Source organism: Manis pentadactyla, chromosome 2 (assembly GCF_030020395.1).
Source record: "Manis pentadactyla isolate mManPen7 chromosome 2, mManPen7.hap1, whole genome shotgun sequence".
In the NCBI taxonomy this organism is placed as follows: domain Eukaryota; kingdom Metazoa; phylum Chordata; class Mammalia; order Pholidota; family Manidae; genus Manis; species Manis pentadactyla.
The window spans coordinates 210,232,565-210,253,371 of record NC_080020.1 but is presented as its reverse complement, the minus strand read 5'-3'; the positions used below and the strand labels follow the sequence as shown (position 1 = coordinate 210,253,371).

At 38.2% G+C, this 20,807-nt stretch overlaps 1 protein-coding gene across 14 annotated transcripts in view; it reads left to right on the top strand.

The window, feature by feature from the left end:
* BIRC6 (baculoviral IAP repeat containing 6) overlaps positions 1-12,613 on the top strand; it is a 285,292-nt gene extending 272,679 nt beyond the window's left edge. For all 14 annotated transcript variants that reach the window (XM_036931659.2, XM_057497290.1, XM_036931657.2 and 11 more), the window contains 3 exons: positions 4,793-4,981; positions 8,470-8,604; positions 11,749-12,613. In XM_036931659.2, the coding sequence (XP_036787554.2) occupies positions 4,793-4,981; positions 8,470-8,604; positions 11,749-11,925 (501 nt within the window). In that variant the 3' untranslated portion in view covers positions 11,926-12,613. The remainder of the gene's footprint in view (positions 1-4,792; positions 4,982-8,469; positions 8,605-11,748) is intronic.
* The last annotated feature ends 8,194 nt before the right edge of the window (positions 12,614-20,807 follow it).

Genomic DNA, 20,807 nt, shown 5'->3' with positions numbered 1-20,807 from the left:
TCTTGGACATAAACATGAGCGACTTCTTCATGAACATATCTTCCCGGGCAAGGGAAACAAAAGAAAAAATGAACACATGGGACTATATCAAGCTGAAAAACTTCTGTACAACAGAGGAGACCATCAATAGAATAAAAAGGCATCCTACAGTATGGGAGAATATATTTATAAGTGACAGATCTGATGAAGGGTTGACATCCAAAATACATAAAGAGCTCACACACCTCAACAAACAAAAAATAAATGACCCACTTAAAAAATGGGCAGAGACAATGCAATATACAGATTTGATGCAGTCCCTATCAAATTACCAACAACATTCTTCAACGAACTGGAACAAATAGTTCAAAAATTCATATGGAAACACCAAAGACCCTGAATAGACAACGCAATCCTGAGAAAGAAGAATAAAGTGGCAGGGATCTCACTCCCCAACTTCAAGCTCTACTACAAAGCCATAGTAATCAAGACAATTTGGTACTGGCACAAGAACAGAGCCACACACCAGTGGAACAGATTAGAGACTCCAGACATTAACCCAAACATATATGGTCAATTAATATTCGATAAAGGAGCCATGGACATACAATGGGGAAATGACAACCTCTTCAACAGATGGTGCTGGCAAAACTGGACGGCTACATGTAAGAGAATGAAACTGGATCACTGTCTAACCCCATACACAAAAGTAAATTTGAAATGGATCAAAGACCTGAATGTAAGTCATGAAACCATAAAACTCTTAGAAAAAAACATAGGCAAAAATCTCATGGACATAAACATGAGTGACTTCTTCATGAATATATCTCCCCGGGCAAGGAAAAGAAAACTAAAAATGAACAAGTGGGACTATATCAAGCTGAAAAGCTTCTCTACAGCAAAGGACACCATCAATAGAACAAAAAGGAACCCTACAGTATGGGAGAATATATTCGTAAATGACAGATCCGATAAAGGGTTGACATCCAAAATATATAAAGAGCTCAGGCACCTCAACAAACAAAAAGCAAATAATCCAATTAAAAAATGGGCAGAGGAGCTGAATAGACAGTTCTCTAAAGAAGAAATTTAGATGGCCAACAGACACATGAAAAGATGCTCCACATCGCTAGTTATCAGAGAAATGCAAATTAAAACCACAATGAGATATCACCCCACACCAGTAAGGATGGCTACCATCCAAAAGACAAACAACAGCAAATGTTGGCGAGGTTGTGGAGAAAGGGGAACCCTCCTACACTGCTGGTGTGAATGTAAATTAGTTCAACCATTGTGGAAAGCAATATGGAGGTTCCTCAAAATGCTCAAAATAGACTTACCATTTGACCCAGGAATTCCACTTCTAGGAATTTACCCTAAGGATGCAGCACTCCAGTTTGAAAAAGACAGATTTACCCCTATGTTTATCGCAGCACTATTTACAATAGCCAAGAAATGGAAGCAACCTAAGTGTCCATCAGTAGATGAATAGATGAAGAAGATGTGGTACATATACACAATGGAATATTACTCAGCCATACGAAGGAAACAAATCCTACCATTTGCAACAACATGGATGGAGCTAGAGGGTATTATGCTCAGTGAAATAAGCCAGGTGGAGAAGGACAAGTACCAAATGATTTTACTCATATGTGGAGTATAAGAACAAAAGAAAAACTGAAGGAACAAAACAGCAGCAGAATCACAGAACCCAAAAATGGACTAACAGTTACCAAAGAGAAAAAGACTGGGGAGAATGGGAGGGTAGGGAGGGATAAGGGGGGGGAAGAAGAGTGGGGGTATTATGATTAGCATATATAATGTGTGGGGTGGGGGAAAGGGCAGGGCTTTACAACACAGAGAAGACAAGTAGTGATTCTACAACATCTTACTATGCTGATCGACAGTGACTGTAATGGGGTTTGTGGGGGCGACTTGGGATAGGGGAGAGCCTAGTAATCATAATGTTCTTCATGTAATTGTAGATTAATGATAACAAAATAAAATAAAATAAAAAAATTTTTTAAATGGGCAGAGTTGCTGAACAGACAGTTCAGATGGCCAACAGACACATGAAAAGATGCTCCACATCACTAGTCATCAGAGAAATGCAAATTAAAACCACAATGAGATATCACCTCACACCACTAAGGAACCCCGCCATCCAAAAGACAAACAACAAATGTTGGTGAGGTTGTGGAGAAACAGGAACCCTCCTATACTGCTGGTGGGAATGTAAACTAGTTCAACCACTATGGAAAGCAGTATGGAGGTTCCTCAAAAAGCTCAAAATAGTAATGCCCTTTGATCCAGGAATTCCACTTCTAGGAATTTACCCTAAGAATGCAGTTTCCCAGTTTGAAAAAGACAGATGCACCCCTATGTTTATCGCAGCACTATTTACAATAGCCAAGAAATGGAAGCAACCTAAGTGTCCATCAGTAGATAAATGGATAAAGAAGATGTGATACATCTTCACAATGGAGTATTATTCAGCCATAAGAAGAAAACAAATCCCACCATTTACAACAACAGTGGATTGAGCTAGAGGGTATTATCCTCAGTGAAATAAGCCAAGCAGAGAAAGACAAAAGCAAATCATTTCACTCATATGTGAAGTATAAGAACAAGGAAAAAACTGAAGGAACAAAACAGCAACAGAAACAGAAAACCCAAGAATGGACTAACAGTTACCAAAGGGAAAGGGACTGGGGAGGATGGGTGTGAAGGGAGGGACAAGCGGGAGGAAAAAGAAAGGGGGCTTTACGATTAGCATGTATAATGTGTGTGGGGGGCAGGGGGAGGGCTGTGCTACATAGAGAAGACAAGTAGTGTTTCTACAGCATCTTACTACACTGATTGACAGTGAATGTAATGGGTTTTGTGGGGGGGACTTGGTGAAGGGGGGAGTCTAGTAAACATAATGTTCCTGATTTAACAGTCGATTAATTATACCAAAAAAAATATTAATTAAAGAAAAAAGGTTGAGGGATTAAATTACTCTGCCTACTGTTGTCTCTCACTTATTATATACTTTCTCAGAGCTAGATATATCCTATTATTTTTGAATAGTGAAAATAACATCCTTTTAAATAAGAGAAATCCTTCTTCCCCAGGATTTATTAATTTTCTGTTTGTTCATGCCCATTGTTTTATGGGCTACAGTAAAGTGTGCTATAAAGCAAAATGACTGAATGGGTCAGATAATCCAAGGCTCCAGAAATTCTATGAAATGAATATTGTAACTCCTAAATAGCTGAGTTCACTGAAGAGAAAGTGGCATTTATGTGCTTCTGAAAAGGTAAATGTTTTAAACAGTAAATCGAAAATGCCTTTAAAATGTAAATACATCATAATGTCATCCAGTGATAAAAGAATTCATGATGTAAATTAGTCTTTGAATGTAATTTCAGGAAATATTGATCTCTACTAATAAATTACCAAATGCAAACTTTTAAATCCATTTTATTTTTTTTCTTTTAGCAGACAATAAGTTATACCCGAATATATTTCTCTAATGTATTTTTCTTTGTTGTGTACACAAAACATATATTCTTTATGTTTCCTTTATTTGGTGTAGCTGTTTCGATCAAATATGCTATGAATCTGAAGTAATCTTTAAATTGTTTAAATCTACAAATGTCACAGATTCTTAAAAATATTTTGTCTTATGGGAGATGAGGTTAAATAAATGAGTCCTATGTTCTAGATTTGTGATGATTTTTAACTTAAATTCTTTCTCTGCCTTTGCAGAAAAATGGGGATCATATCTTATTCTCATTAATAGAAGAAGAATATTTAAAAGAAGAGGGAAGAAACTGATAACTATGCCCTGAAAGATTATTTCAGAAGTGTCTAGATTTGTGTTAGGGGAAACTATATAGCCAGAGGAAAATCACTTTCTTTCAAGGATACACGTAGTGTCAGAGAGTTTTAAAAATATGAGAACTTTGCCTCATAATTATACAGGTTAAATTTTTTTTCTATAGTTGACCGTGCTCTCCATAACATGGTCACTCCAGGTCATGTTTACCCTTTTCTGTTCTCAAGTCATATTCAGTTCAAGTTCCCATTTTTAAAATTTTCTAAGAAAATATATCCTTTGACTTCTAGATGCATACCCTTGTCATTGTTTACTCATCTTTCTGAATGAAAGTGTAACTGCTATTAATCTTTTTCTCTTATGAAGTGCCATATGGTATCTAATGTTTTCCTACCTCCAAAGATATTATAATAGCTAGTTATCTAAGTATATTAGCTAGCAATATAAAAATGATCTCTGAATATTTGTTACATCTGGAGAAACAGGCCTTCTGTTATGTAAGTGGCAGGTCAGAGGTGGTCTTAGAGCCATGGCATCTTGCCAATGAAAGCTTACAGGTTTTTGTTATATTGTGCAAATTAATTTTCCTTGGAATAAAAATAAAGACTACTTCAAGCATTGTTTTCTTTACAATTGAATATTGTTAAGAGTGCATAATTAGCTGTATGCTTTTTAAGGACAGTTTGAGCACAGTAATGTTAAATTGGTTTGCGATGTTTATAAACAAATGTTTTGTTACAGTTTCAGGAAATAGGATTTTTCATACCTATTTTTATTTTTAAGGATTCAGGAATATAAAATATATATAAATATATAAGATCCTATCTTTTTAAATTTTGCTTTAAAAAGGTATTGCAATGTCATAATTCTTATCATGATAAAATTATGTGGAAACACACACCAAAAGGGACTTTTAGCTGGCGAAGATACCAGTTTACTGGAAGTGAAAAATATCCTGTTAAGACTTTTCTTTATTTCTTTGTTCTTTAGGTGTTGGTGTCTGTTCAGTCCCTTATATTAGTAGCTGAGCCTTATTTTAATGAACCAGGATATGAACGGTCTAGAGGCACTCCCAGTGGCACACAGAGTTCTCGAGAATACGATGGAAACATTAGACAAGCAACGGTTAAGTGGGCAATGCTAGAACAAATCAGAAACCCTTCTCCATGCTTTAAAGAGGTATGTCCAACAAAATTAGTGAAATACTTTATTAAAGAATGTGGTTTTTTAGTATTGCACTTGCCTTTATACTGACTATACTAAACTTTATCTGTGGTATCCTCAACTTGACTACAGTTTTTAATTTAAAAAATCAGAATAGTACAGCCAAGTGAATTTTAAAGCCACTTACTAAAAGGCATGTGACTCTATTTTGGGACAGTTTTATCAATTCCTTATTTTTATAGTTACCATTCTATTAGCAAATTGTCTAAATATGTTACTAAAATATTCCTCATAAAAATATTCTTTCTTATTAGAGGTCAAAATACTTTCTAGAATTGTCTTGCAAATGGAAACTTTGCCTTTACTCTAATATCTGTGTATGAATATTGAAGAAAATATATTTTCTTTAGGAAGAAGTTGGACTAAGTGAGTTTCTGAAACCTTGATGTTCTTAGTGCTTTCATTTCACCACATCTTGAAGCATGCTCTTTTCCTGTGGTTGGTTTTCTCTCTGTAGTCTCATTTCTAAAATATGATTTTCACCCATAATATCAAATCAATTATCACATCTTTGACTCTGTTGTGAATCACTTTTCTTTCTTAAAATTGTTTCCCTTGAACATGAGTTTCTTAAATTATGCTAGAAATGCAATATTTTAGAGGAAAAGTTGCCATATTTGCCTGATAGAAAATTGATCTTTAATAACAACTAAGGAATTATGTGTGACTGCTGTGTAACATCATACCTGAAACTCTGCTCATAACATGGATGAATATACTCTGAAGGAATGTAAAAAGAATATTTCTTTTGTTTTTGTTACACTAAGTGAATTATACTTTGAATAGCAAAGTTGGGTATTTTACTTTTGTGAAAGCTTGCATTTTATCTTGAAAGGCTGTAGGGAATCACTTTTCCTAATATTACAGGAAACACAAAGATATATTTCGTTACACTCTTAAGCATAATATTATATTCCTTTTCAAGCTTGGGTTACTTATTAACATGTAGCAGTGATTAGGCACTGCATTAAGTACTCAGAACTGGGATAAATGAAACTGTTCCTAACCTTAAGAAACTTACATTCCTCCTGTTTTTATCACAGATTAATTTCTTCAGTGCCTTTAAGACTCAAGAAATGAATCCAGATATATAAACTACTTGACAAGTCCACTAGAATGTATAATAGTCATCTCAAACTTCACACTGTAAAACTGAATTCTTGATCCTTCCTTCCCTCCCTCTCCCAGTTAGAACACCATCAATCTAGGCTCCAAACCTTAATCATTTGTGACTTCATTATTTTTCTCATATACCACACTCAATCTGTTGACAAGTCTTGTTTGCTCTACACTTCAAAATATAATCAAAACTTGGTGGTAAAAACCATCTTAGCCTTGGCTGGCCTATTTCAAGTCACCATTACCTATTGTTTGGACTGTTGAAGTTGTTTCCTTCTGATTTCCCTGCTTCCACTTTTGTCCCTCACAACAATTCTCCACACATAATCAGACCATCTCATTCCAATGACTTGCCGTTATATGTGAAGAAGAAAGCCCAAAGTTCTTACTATGGCCTGTAAAGCCTGACATTGTCTGGCCCTGTCTGTTCATCCTTCAGTGTCTCTAAGAGTTTAAAGGCTTCTGACACCAAATGTTAGAATATGTAGCAACTCAAACTCTGATACACTTCTAATGGGAATATATACAGGTATAGCCTCTTTGGAATATTGTTTGGCATTCTCTAATAAGCTAAATATATGCCCTGTGATTAGGAGTTCCACTCCTTGGTAGATGCTCAATAGAAGTTGTATACACATTGGGTATAGAGAATATTCAGAGCATTATTCATAATTGCCCCAAATTGGAAGCAGTCCATTAGTCCATCAGTAGGATGAATGCACAAATTATTAAGTATTCATAAAGTGGAATTCAGCAATGTGAATGAACTGCTCTGTAAATTAACGTGGACAAATATAAACACAATACAGAGCATAGGAAGCTTGGCTTCCTGTACAAAGAAGGTACAAAAGAGTACCTTCCATATGCTTCCATTTATAAAGAGTTTGAGAATGAGTAAAACTAACTCATGCTTATAGTATTCAGGATAGTGTATATCTTTGGATGAAGATTAATGGTGAGAGGTTAGCACAAGTGGGGGGACTTCTGGCCTGCTTGGTAATGTTCTGTTTCTTACCTGAGTAGAGGTTACATTTGGTATGTTCACTGTGGGAAAATGCATTTAGTTTACACATTGATTTATGCACTTTTCTGTATATGCTAAGCCTTAATTTAAAAATGTATTGAAAAAATTGCTGAGTATATGTACTCATGTGTAATCTGTTGGTTCATGTATGAACATTTTTTTCTGGAAGAAGAATCAGCCGTTAACACAAGGAACTCAGAGTAGGGGTGGTGACTTTTACAAAAAAGCAAATATATATCATTTGAAACAAGAATCATTCTCATCCCTTAGAACCTAATGCACATTATAGGGAGCACCCCTTGGTCATGAATGCTCTCCTAACTTTCCCAAATACATATGACTTGCTCTTCTTTGAATACCCTGGGATGTTTTTGTTTCTTAAGTATCTTGTACCCTCCTTGTAAGTTGCTCTTTGGTTATTATGGTTCTTCATGTCAGGCTGTTACTTACTCACTTTTGTATCCCTATTGGCATCAAAGGCAACAGCTATTAAATATAGTAAGATCTACTGGTGTTCTACATCCGTTCCCAGGTTTTCCTCCCTCGTAGGTATTACTGCCTTTTCTTTAGGGGAGAAAAGCTCATTGGACAATATAGCAGTTCATCCAAAATACAGAATATTTCCAAATTGATTGAATAATGTTTCCAAATTGATGTGTTTTCTAATTTGATTTTGTCAAAAATAGACTCCTACTACTTACACGGGAAGAAATTTCACTCAGTTTTTCAAACAGAGAATTTTTAAAATCCCAAATGTAAGCCACAATTATACAAGGAAATTTAAGTTCATAAAATAAAATCCTATCCATAAATTGACCAGAAGAAAAAATTAAGGAAGTTATAATAATGCCTTTTTAGGGCTCTGTTCTGATTTCTGTGTGAATGCCTTTCTCAAGTTATCTAGGTGTTCTTTGAGTTTACTTTTAAAGGTCATAATTTCTGAAGTTCTCTTAATATTTTTCTGATTCTTTTCTTCTGCTTATTTGTTATTTACATTCATCTTCTGAAAAGATTGCATTAATATGCCTTAATCTCTCTGGGTAGGATTAACTATTTGAATATCTGATTGGGATTGGGCATTATTGTCTGCTACAGAACTGGGCATTTCAGCACATGTCATCTGATGTCATTAGCCTGATCTTCCCCTTTAATAACAGAGTTCACTAATGTGAGTTTGGAGAGAAATGGAGAAAAATACATTGTGGTGTCCTTAAATTTCATTTATTTGTAGTGCTACGTACTTTGTCTTTTAAATTCTGACCTGAACACATTTTGTTCCATTGCTTGTTTTATTCTTAAGGTTATACACAAACATTTTTACTTAAAAAGAGTTGAGATCATGGCTCAGTGTGAGGAGTGGATTGCAGATGTCCAGCAGTACAGCAGTGATAAGCGGGTAGGCAGAACGATGTCTCACCATGCCGCAGCTCTCAAGGTGAGTGGGCCTGCTAGTGTGAGCCCTCTGGGGGACTCTAAAAGAAGACAGAGCCACGGCCACCAGATGGTGAAGTGTGGGAGGGAATCAAAGACACATAAAATTTTTTAAAGTTCAGAAGACTGAATTGCTACCCAAAGACCATTGAAAAGATGTATTTGACAATGAATTGACAGTTCCTAAAATTAAAAATGGCTACAGTGACTGAACCAACAGAGTTTTATAGGGTTGTTTTAAGATGATGACTGCAAAGTGTGCTCCATGGATGACTGTTTTTACTCCTTTAGCTTTTCCTTTTCCCTAAGCCTCTCACCTTCCGGAATCTTATTACTTGAAGTAATGAGGGCGATGGTGGCTGTAGATAGTCCAGCAACTGACTGGCAGAAATGTCTGATACAAACCTGTCTTGGGGGAAAAATTGTTCTTAACTTGGGTATACACAAAATAGAAATGTAAAACAAGATAGTTTGGGAGGTTTTTTTTTTCCTCATATGATCTGTTGTTACTGAGCTCTGTTCCTTTTATCCTCCACTGGTTATCTTCTCTCTTCCTATCTTTAAATTTTTCTGTCTCTGCTGGCTCTTTCTAACTTTAAAACTATCTTCACTTAAGATGATTAGATGATTATCATAAGGATTTATTGTTTTTTTAGGTGTGATTTAAAAAAAATTCCTTCCTTTTCAGTTTATATACAGAAATATTTATGAGTGAAAAACCATATGATGTCTGAGGTTTGTTTCAAAATAAAATGAAAGGAACAAGTTATGGGATATAGATGATAGAATACTGGCCATGAGTTATTGCTGAAGCAGGTGATGGATATATGTGAGAGTTTCTTCTGTATTCTGCCCATTTTGGTATATGGTTGAAATTTTCCATTTTAAAAACTTGTAGAATTATTTTTCTCTTTTAACACTTGCATCCTCCTAAGCTAGTTTTATTTTGCCCCTGTTATTATAAGATTTTCCCTTTTTTTCTATCTAGAGCAATTAACACTCCTGCCTCCCTTTTTAAACCACCTTCTCACTAACCTTTTGCAGTTTAACTTCCAGTGACACCCTGGCTCACCTTTCTATTCACCCATCCCTCTCTCCCCTCTAGACCTTTACAAAGGCTTACTTTCCACTTCCTGGAAGCCTGCCTTGACTTATAAGTTAGATGATTTCAGTATAAGCGTTTAGAAACCCACTGGCTACCTGTTAAAACACAGGCCTGGCATGTGTCTTCTCTGCTTCAGCTTGTCATGCACAGACAGTTCTGGCCCCCCATCTGCTCACACTCGTTGGCTCTTTCAGTGGATTCTTTCTTTCCCCTTCTTGAGTGACTGTATACCAGAAAGCTTATGTTTTTGTCCTCAGAGCTATTTTATTCTCTCTTTCTCTTTCCTCTCATGTGTCTATATCCCTGACCTTGACTATTTGCTCTTTAAAAGTGACTTTTAAACTATTGTCTGCTGTCTGCTTTCTCAGAATTATGTTACCATTTTTACTTGGATACCCTGTCATCACTTCATTAAAGATCTAAAATTCGAACTTCCCTCTCACCAGGTTTTCTTTCTTTCAGGATTTACTTAACTTTAAACCATTTTTCTCTGTCTTAAAATTTAAGGATACTTCATTTAGTATCCTGGTCAGTACTAGGTCCTCAGTGGGGCCTTCATAGGGGATGCTGTCCTCCCACCTCCCTGCACAGGCATTATTTCTGTTCAGTTCCAGAAGCTTAGTCTGTCAGCCAGCTTCCTTGCAGGTGGTTTTCCCACTTCCATTCCTTCCTCTAGTGCATAACCCAATTGATCCTCCCAAACGTGGGTTTGGATGTATCTTTCCCTTATACAAACCTCAGTGGCTGAAGTCCAGCTTCCTTGGCTTTGTTATTTCAGTCAGCACCTTGCTTCTCTCTCAGAATCTTTACTCTATTCTTCCTGTGTCACCCTGGCCTGGAAATCTCTGCCTCTGAATCAGTCCAGATTTGTCATTCCACTGTATCTTTGCTGCTGAGTGCTATTCAAGAGAAAATATGCAGCTGTTCAGCTGAATTCTATAACAAACGCTTAGTATTCCCTTCTCAACTATGCTTTTCAAATTTTTCTGTCTCCTTCCCTAGTGAGTGTTTTTCTCCTATTGTCCATAGTGGAAGGGAAATTGGGACTAGAGAAAATTCAAGTTACTTGTGTGTAAATATACTTTGAAACTTCACAAATGGCTGCAAGTGTGTAGTTCAGTTGTCTTATTTATGTCTTATGCCTCCAACCAAAATTTAGGTTCTGTGAGATCAGAGATTGTATCTTCCTGATTCTACTCATTGCTTTTACCTTGTCAGTGTTGAACACTGACAATGACTCAGAAATAAAAATTGTTCTGTAATTCTTGGTTAGTTAATTTTCAGAATTAGCTATTGACCCAGCTAATTTCTAAAGTCCTTGGTGTGATATTTGAGGTCATTTCTCTCCAGCTGGTAAATTATAAACCAAACCTTAATGTTTGTAGACAACCAACTGTTCCCTATTAATATCTCTACATCCTTCCTTAAGTGGCCATATGGGATAATCAAAGTTATGTAATCTCTAGATCTTCTTATGCATTTGCTTACATTTTTTAAAGTTATGATAATAAGTTATTTCTAAGGTTTAAGTGAGGGTGTTAGAGTGTTCAGCGAGACAATTAGTGTGAAGCATTTTGCAAATGCTCTACATAGGGCCTAGGACCTGATACTTGTGTCTATTCACTAAAATAGCAGTGTGTTTATTTTAATTTATAGACTGGTCTTTCTCTTAAAAAATAAGTTATCCAGAAGCAGCATGTATTACAAGTCAAGAGGTTACTCTCTTGAATTTAAAGAAGTATATGCAGCGATGAATGATGTCTTACAAATCATTAGTAAGGCTGTTTCTGCTGCAAGGGTTGGGGCATGGGTAGGGCCTGTGGACATCTACTCAGGGCTTTTCAGCAACCTGAGGTACTTTGAGCTTAGAGATTTTTGCCAGGTTTGTTCACTGCCTGAAATAGTAGCTAGCATGAGGAGGGTGCTCCATAAATACTTGCCGCCTGGTTCTTTGGGTTTCATTTTAAACCTAGTTCCTCCTTTAAATGACTGTGATAGAAACCCAGGGTTTACAATTCTGACATCAGTCGTTTTCCTGTGTAGCGTCACACTGCTCAGCTCCGCGAAGAGCTGCTCAAACTTCCCTGCCCTGATGGCTTGGACCCTGATGCCGACGCTGCCTCCGAGATGTGCAGTGCTGCGGCCGGTGCTGAGACGCTAATGCACGATCAGGTCAAACCCAGCAGCAGTAAAGAACTCCCCAGCGACTTCCAGTTATGAGCTGTGGTGACATGGACTTCATAGACACAAAGGCTTTGAAGCACAAGCCAAATATGTCAATATTTGTATGTAAGAAACTAATTATGTAATAGGTGATGAAACTGAAACTATACTATGCCCTTAAGGAGATCCAGTTTAATTCAAGGTGATCTTTTATTTACCTGTACAAGAGTGTAAACTTTTTTGTGCGTTTATTTTTCAATTGTGAGAACCACTGATTGGTATGTTCAACAAATTTGTGTATACAAAGAAATGGATAAATCACTGATATATAAGGGAAACTACCTTAGGAAAGAATGTTTACTGAATGTTTATTTTATTTTTTTTTTACTGTAGAGTGAGGGGTTGTTAACAAAGAATATATATTGGTCATTCTTACAACTACTATTTAAAGTCAGCAACTTTTCACTGAATTTGATAGATTTTATGTTTGGCCATATCTTCATGCTCATATTTGATTTCTGAAGACCTCCTACATTCACTTCAATAAAAGTTAAATGGACATATTCCCTCTTTTTTGATTTACTGGTACCTTTTTTAAAAATGATAAATATGCCATAAAATGCATTATAGCTGGAGACTTGCACTTGTATGGATGAATTTATTACATTCAACGTATTTAATTTTATGCCTTCTAATTCTAAGATGCAGAAAAAATAAATGAACATGATTTTATTCTATGCCAACACTTGGGCCTGTGAATGTATCTGTTATTTGAATTCAAGTATATGAAAAAGGAATGGTCAATTTGAAGTCACTCTAAACTGATTTTTTCCTAAAGGGCTCCTTTTTTCCTGAACTCTCTGGTTTTATTACTGAAGTCACATTTATGTATGAAACACTTGAGGCTCTGTGGAGCAGAGAGGATGTACCTCTCTGGTGCTGTTACAGTACATCGTGTACCTGCCATATAGGCTCCTTGTCATGCAAATTCTTCCTAGAGCCAAATAAAGACTTAGGTGTATTAGTATGTCTTGTTTCTAAAACAGTTTGCCATGGTGTGAAATGCTATTTCTTTAAAGAATTGGACTTTCAAGGCCTAAGCATGAAAAGGAAAGGATATTTTTCCAAGACCAATGATCACAAGGGAAAAGCTAGGGTGAATCTTGACAGTGTTTATATAAAATAAAGTGGTGAGTGGGAACCCTGAGCCTGGAGCTGCCCAGGAGGAACAGCTGCCTTTAGAACACTGCGTTGCTCTCTGAAGGTGCTCTCTCACGTACAAGGGCAGAGCTCCTTCAGCATGGATGGAGGGAGGGCAGGCTGGGTGACCAGGACATGCAAGGTTCTGAAACGCATAGTGTTAGGGCTGGTGGGTGGCGAGCTACACCAAGAATGACGAAACAGAGTCAGTTTATGAGAATTAAATGTTACCCACAGACTGTAGCTACAATCTAAGTATAAAATTATTGGCAATAAGAAGTAAAAGAAAAGGCATCAATTCTCTAGGCTTTTTGTTTTTTGTTTTGGTCGGTCAGGATCACATCAGGGATGGATGATAAAAGCTGCCATCAAATGTACTGTTTGCCTCCAATTTTGGATTTTATTTGTAATCATTCAGGTTGGGTCATTTTCCCACTCTATACCATTAGTCCTCAGATATCTTTATAAAAGGAAAGTAACAATACCAGTACTATATGGTCCAGTGCATGTTTTTTTAAAACCTAAGGCCTAAAAGTGTTAAGTTTGAGACCAGTCACATTAAAAAGGTTCCATCCAGGATCCGAACTTATGCCAGCAGACAAATTTGAGTGCTTGCTTTGTACCTGGATGTTCCTGCACTTGGGGGTTGAATGACAGACATGAAAACATAATGTCAATGCAATATGGTCAGTGTTCTCTCTCTGATAGTTACTTATAGGGGACGCAGAGGAGGGGTAACTATCTCAGGCATAATGTTGATGGGCATTGAAATGATATGAAGGAAAGGCTTTCTAAAGAAGATACTCTGAGTGTTGAAGGATAAGGATAAAGAAGGGAACCAAGCTGAAAGAAGTTATTCCAGATACAAGAGAACAAAAGGAGGACTGGAGTTAGTGGCACCATGTTAGACAGTACTGGATTTTAAGAGACAAAGTGGGGTTAGTCAAATGGACTGTGTTGGGAAGATAGGAGGGTTTGGGTCATGGAAGACCTTGTTTGTCTTGTGCAGGAGCCCTGACATCCTGTGACTGACAAGGAGCTCACAGTGAGCTTTAATTAGAGCAGCTTGGTCAGGTTATGTTTCAGGAACATCTGCCAACTGCTGGGTGGCAATAAGATCAGTTAAGAGCCTACTCATAGAGTCCACATGGTAGGTGATAAACTAGGACAAAGGGGCAGAGAGGAAGAGACAATTGATAGAACTTGGGAAATACGTATTTTCTGGCATGAGAATAACTTCATATTTACAGGCTGAGGAGCCAGTGGGGAAGGGTAAGCATGAGGCCATAGAGAAGGATGGAGCAATGACCTGCAGACATAGGATGGCCTAGGTCCAAGAGAATGAAAAAATTCAGAAGCCAATAAAGCCAGTTGGGTCTCTTCATAAAGCTGATAATAGGAAGTTATTTTAAAGTATAAAAACTGCTCAGATACCATTCTAGCATTAAGACTAGTATCAACAGTCAGACAAATGTAGAAAGTCAAATTTTTTTCCTTTGATGTCCTGTAATTTATGTAGGAGAAGATGGGTAATGGGAGACCTTCTTGTTAGTCTGTCTTAAACTGGTGAAGGGCCAAGGTTTTCAGTTATGCCCCTTTGAGACCAGTACTTTGAAAAACACAGCAGAAAAGCTGCAGCATGTCACGTTGCCTGCCCTCCCTTTCCACACCTAGCCCCTTGCCCGTTGGTAGCAGCCTTTGGACCGTGACTTGAGCAGCATTGTACTAAACAGCTCAAGTGAAGGTTGGTCCCTAGCTAGGCATTAATGACTGGCCATTTATTTCTTAAACCAGAGTTGATTATTTAGTAGACAAATTTCTATAGTTATTTTTTTTTTACTTGAGCACAATTATATTTTATACCATATTCTTTTCCACAATTATAAGTTAATACTCTGGTATGTCCTCGTACAGGTGCTGGAATAGTATCAGTGTGTTGAAACATAAGTTGCTTCTCATCTTGAGAGGTAATGAGACTCATTAGACCAAAAGATTCCAAGATGGAGACAGACATGCCCACTGGGTCCACCTAGATACAGGAAAAGACCCAACTGCAGACCCTAGGGGAGCTGGACAGACTCAGACATGGAGCAGACAGCTGGGCTATGGGGGGACTGAAATGAGGGGCCTGGCCCACTGCTGCCCTGGTGCCTCGGTCTTGGGCAGGATAATTGCAGCACAACAGGGCCTCAGGTTCACCTGGTTTGAGTAACACTGATTTTTTTTATTATGATAGTTATACTCTGATGTATAGTACAATATGGAAAATTGGGAAAATACTGAAAAATACAAAATGTGAAATTAAACATTAATTTTCTATCTTCTGTTTTCTGTGCTTTTCTATATAATTGATATATTGTATATAGTTTTACCAATTAAAAAAATGCACTATGCACATTTTTATCATTAAAGAAAATGGTTGACTAACCCGGATATACTTAAGCAATCCCTTACTATTGGGACATTGAGGTCATTTGTTTTTCCTATTATAAATAATGGTCTATATCTTTATTTCCTTATAAATGCTCAAAGTAGAACTACTAGATCAAAGGTTTTGATATATATGACCAGTTGATTCCCAGAAGAGGTGTATTGATTCATATTCCCGTATCAATGTTGCCAGGCCCTGGCCAGTGTTGGGTACTACAGTTTTAATGTGCATTATTACCTGTCATCACCAAACATGGCTTTCATCTGCATTTCTTCAACATAATGCTTATTAGACATTTGAATTTCTACTTTGTCAATGATCACTTTATACCTTTTTCCTTTTTTTGTATATTGTTTTAATATGTATGACTTATTTGTATAGAATATTAACTTTTATCATACTTCCATGTATTGTTGCCAGATGGCCTTTAATTTTTGTTTGATTTTTCTCACAGAAGTTTTAAATTGTCATGAAATCACCTATTGATCTTTTCCTTTGTGGTTTTAATTGGGCTTTTTTTCTCTTTTACGCTTTTCCCTATGCAAGGACAAAAGAATCATTTATTTTCTAACTGGGATTGATTTGGTATTGGTGTAAGCCTGTCTGGAGCTGAACTGCAACAGGCTTAAATCATTCTGCCACTCGTCCCTGGTTCCCCTGCCCCGCTTCCAGGAGCCCAGTGTGGTGATAAGAGCAGAGGCCTCATGCTCAGGTTGGAAGGTGCAAGCCAGCTTAAAGTGAAGCTCCTCTTTTTCTCTTAAAACCTGCTCAGTTTCTATCAGCTATCCCTCTTTTTCTCAGCTTCTAGTCTCCTCGCTTCAGGCTAGAGGAGCTGACCTGAGCTCTCTGAACCTACCCATTTCCTGGACAGAGGAGGATCCTCTTCTGCCTATGAGCTGCACCAAAAGACTGGTTTTCTTTGCTTCCTTCGTGTGTGTACTTCCTCAGGTTCCATCAGCCATGAGATTCTCCTATGCAGGAAGAGACTGCACCACGCAGCCATTTTGGCAGTGGTTTCAGTTTTATTCACTTGGCACTTCTCCTGGGAGGGCATACCCAGTCCGGCCATTGGTTGCCCAGAGGCACACAGCCTCAGGTTAAGCATCTCTGCCTTCTGGTGTCATCAGGATACTGATCCTCCCCACCTCACTGGTCTCTTCTCTCTTCCAAAGACTACGTCACAGGTAGACCTGGACGGCTCTCCCTCATCCTTGCCCTCCAACCCCAACTCTGTTCCTTGCTTTCACTCTTGCCTGTCCTTCCTCCAGGGTTTGTTTGGTTTATCCCTTCCTCCTTTCACCTTGCTGTCTGCAAACTAGGCAGACCCAGCTACAGAGCCTCCCCTTTCCCTGCAGCCGTTGGCATTATTTAGAGGGACCAGCTAGAACTCCTTAACCTGTTTGTGTCCCTAAAACATAAACTATATGGATTTACTTGTTTACTTTCTAAGACTGTAGAATTGTCTAGCTACACATTGGATATTTTTTAGCCTGGAAATTTCAGGTATTATTTCTAATTCTATCATTCATGCTTAAGTCCATTTATAAAAGACAGTATTAGGTTCCCTTTATCTCACCTTGGGCCTATTTAGAATATTGGTTGAAACTTTCCTGAAGTCTTTTCAAAATCTGTATTTACTTCATGATTTTGAATCTATAGATTTTAAGGTTAATATAACCTTAACAGAAAGGCTTCTGAACTTGCCTTATGTAATGGATATTTTAACTTTTATTTTTAAATTTTACATAGAAACATTATATCTTTTTCTTTTTACTCTGATATTCTTACACATATTTTTTCCATGGACAGCCTACCAGTTAATTCAATTAAGTGATACAGAGCTGTAGTTCTGTATAATAACCTACCTTAAATGTCTGGTTCTCTTATCTGTTTTCCTGAAGTTGATAAAAATCCTTAATTGTAGCCCTTTGACTCTTGTCAGTAGCTTTAATTTGACTTCAAATCTGTCTTCTGTCCTATAAGTTTTAAAATTTGTCTTTTTTGTTTTTTAGATGTTTTTTATATTAAGTGGATATTTGTTTGAAATAAGAAAAGAGACCATAATCATTTAAAAGCATAACAAAATGCAGAAAAATAACAAAACTTATTGACAGATACATATTTATCATAATTTTTCATTATGTATTTTGGCTGTAGTCTTTTTTTTTTTTTACTTTTTCTTGGCTACAGTCTTTTGATCACCTCATATGAACACAATTTTCGTAATATTTTCTAATTATTGCAGTGAAAGACAATTCATTGCTTCTCCCAGAATGGTTGATCAAAATTTGTTATTTATTATTGATGGTAGGGATGCATAAAATATACTTCTTCAACAGACATATATACTGTTTATAGTATTCTGACACATTTATCTCCTACCAACACAAATTCTGTATTACATGATTCCTATCCAAAAAGAAAAACACATATTGGATATATAGTGATATACTCTGTAAAATCAAGTATATTCCTGACAGAAGTAGACTTCCATTTTGCCAAGGCATTGATGAGGATTGAGTCTTCTCACAATTTTAAATGTCTGATTATTTGAAGAATTCTATGTAGACAGCTTCTGGGTCTGTATGTTTCAACTCATTTCTCTTCCATTACTCACCTGCCTCTGGTGTAGAGCACCACAAGACTGACCAACTTCACCCAAGGGATCCCTGCCTTCTTCCCCCTGCATGGGGACTCGACTTACGGGTTTGTTTCTCACAAATAGAATATGGTAGAAGTGAAAGGACACTTAGGCGATTAGGTTACGAAAAGACCGTAGCCTCTGTTGGGTCTCCCTCTGAGAGAAGCCTGCTGCCACGTTGTACGTGTCCCTACAGAAAGGCTATGTGGAAAGGAACATTGATGTCTTTGGCCAACAGCCAGTGAGAATTAAGGCCTGCCACATAAGCTTGGAAGAGGATCCTCTCCTCATTGAACTTTGTATATAAGAGCCTCTTTGTGAGAGCAGAGCCAAGATGGCAGCGTGAGTAGAGCAGCGGAAATCTCCCAAAACCACATATATCTATGAAAATATAACAAAGACAACTCTTCCTAGAATAAAGACCAGAGGACACAGGACAACATCCAGACCACATCCACACCTATGAGAACCCAGCGCCTTGTGAAGGGGGTAAGATACAAGCCCCGGCCCCGCGGGAGCCGAGCGCCCCTCCCCCCAGCTCCCAGTGGGAGAAGAGCAGGCAGAGCGGGAGGGAGACGGAGCCCAGGACAGCTGAACACCCAGCCCCAGCCATCCGGACCAGAGCGCAGACACTGAGTGCGCGGGGCCCTGGATACTAGGGAAACAGGGCAGCAAGACCGGTGAGTGGGTACCAGAGACCTGGCGCCGGAGGACATAAGAAAAGCGAGCAGCCATTTTTTTGTTGTTGTTGTTTTGCTGAGGTGAGTGCTTTTTGGAAGTCTTAAAGGGATAGGGAACCCAATACTAGGGAAACAGGGCAGCAAGAACAGCAAGTGGGTATCGGAGGCTGGCGCCGGAGGACAAAAGAAAACTGAGCGGCCATTTTTGTTTGTTTGTTTGTTTGTTTTTGTTTTGACGAGTGCTTTTTGGAAGTCTTAAAGGGATAGGGACCCCAATACTAGGGAAACAGGGCAGCAAGACCAGTGAGCAGGTGCCTGAGGCTGGCGCCGGAGAATAAAGAAAACCGAGCAGCCATTTATTTATTTATTTATTTATTTAATTAATTTTTTATTATTATATTTTTTGTGGTTGTTTTGTATTGGCTGGTGCTTTTTGGAAGTCTTAAAGGGGCAGGGTGGGACACTCAATCCAGAGGTAGGGAATCCAGGGATCTCTGGGCACCCTAATTCCCTGGGCTGCAGGGAGCAGGGAGGCCCCTTACGGAGATAAATAGCCTCCCAGCCACTCCCCCTCCAACGCGACTCCACAACTTTGGAGCAGCAGCCTGAGCCAGGCCACACCGACAGCAACAGCGGAGATTAACTCCATAGCACCCGGGCAGGAAGCAGAAGCCCTGTCTGCGCGCAGCTGCACAGCACAAGCCACTAGAGGTCGCTGTTCTCCCAGGAGAGGAGGGCCACAAACCAATAAGAAGGGAAGCTCTTCCAGCCGTCACTCATCCCAGGTCTGCAAACTATTCCTACCACCATGAAAAGGCAAAACTACAGGCAGACAAAGATCACAGAGACAACACCAGAGAAGGAGACAGACCTAACTAGTCTTCCTGACAAAGAATTCAAAATAAGAATCATAAACATGCTGATAGAGATGCAGAGAAATACGCAAGAGAAATGGGATGAAGTCCGGAAGGAGATCACAGATGCCAGAAAGGAGATTGCAGAAATGAAACAAACTCTGGAAGGGTTTATAAGCAGAATGGATAGAATGCAAGAGGCCATTGATGGAATTGAAATCAGAGAACAGGAACGCATAGAAGCTGACAGAGAGAGAGAGACAAAAGGATCTCCAGGAATGAAACAATATTAAGAGAACTGTGTGACCAATCCAAAAGGAACAATATCCGTATTATAGGGGTCCCAGAAGAAGAAGAGAGAGGAAAAGAGATGGAAAATATCTTAGAAGAAATAATTGCTGAAAACTTCCCCACACTGGGGGAGGAAGTAATCGAACAGACCACGGAAATACACAGAACCCCCAACAGAAAGGATCCAAGAAGGGCAACACCAAGACACATAATAATAAAAATGGCAAAGATCAAGGACAAGGAAAGAGTGTTAAAGGCAGCTAAGAGAAAAAGGTCACCTATAAAGGAAAACCCATCAGGCTAACGTCAGATTTCTCAACAGAAACCCTACAGGCCAGAAGAGAATGGCATGATATATTTAATACAATGAAACAGAAGGGCCTTGAACCAAGGATACTGTATCCAGCACGACTATCATTCAAATATGACGGTGGGATTAAACAATTCCCAGACAAACAAAAGCTGAGGGAATTTGCTTTCCACAAACCACCTCTACAGAACATCTTACAGGGACTGCTCTAGATGGGAGCACTCCTAGAAAGAGCACAGCACAAAACACCCAACATATGAAGAATCGAGGAGGAGGAACAAGAAGGGAGAGAAGAAAAGAATCTCCAGACAGTGTATATAACAGCTCAATAAGCGAGCTAAGTTAGGCAGTAAGATACTAAATAGGCTAACCTTGAACCTTTGGTAACCACGAATTTAAAGCCTGCAATGGCAATAATTACATATCTTTCAGTAGTCACCCTAAATGTTAATGGGTTGAATGCACCAATCAAAAGACACAGAGTAACAGAATGGATAAAAAAGCAAGACCCATCTATATGCTGCTTACAAGA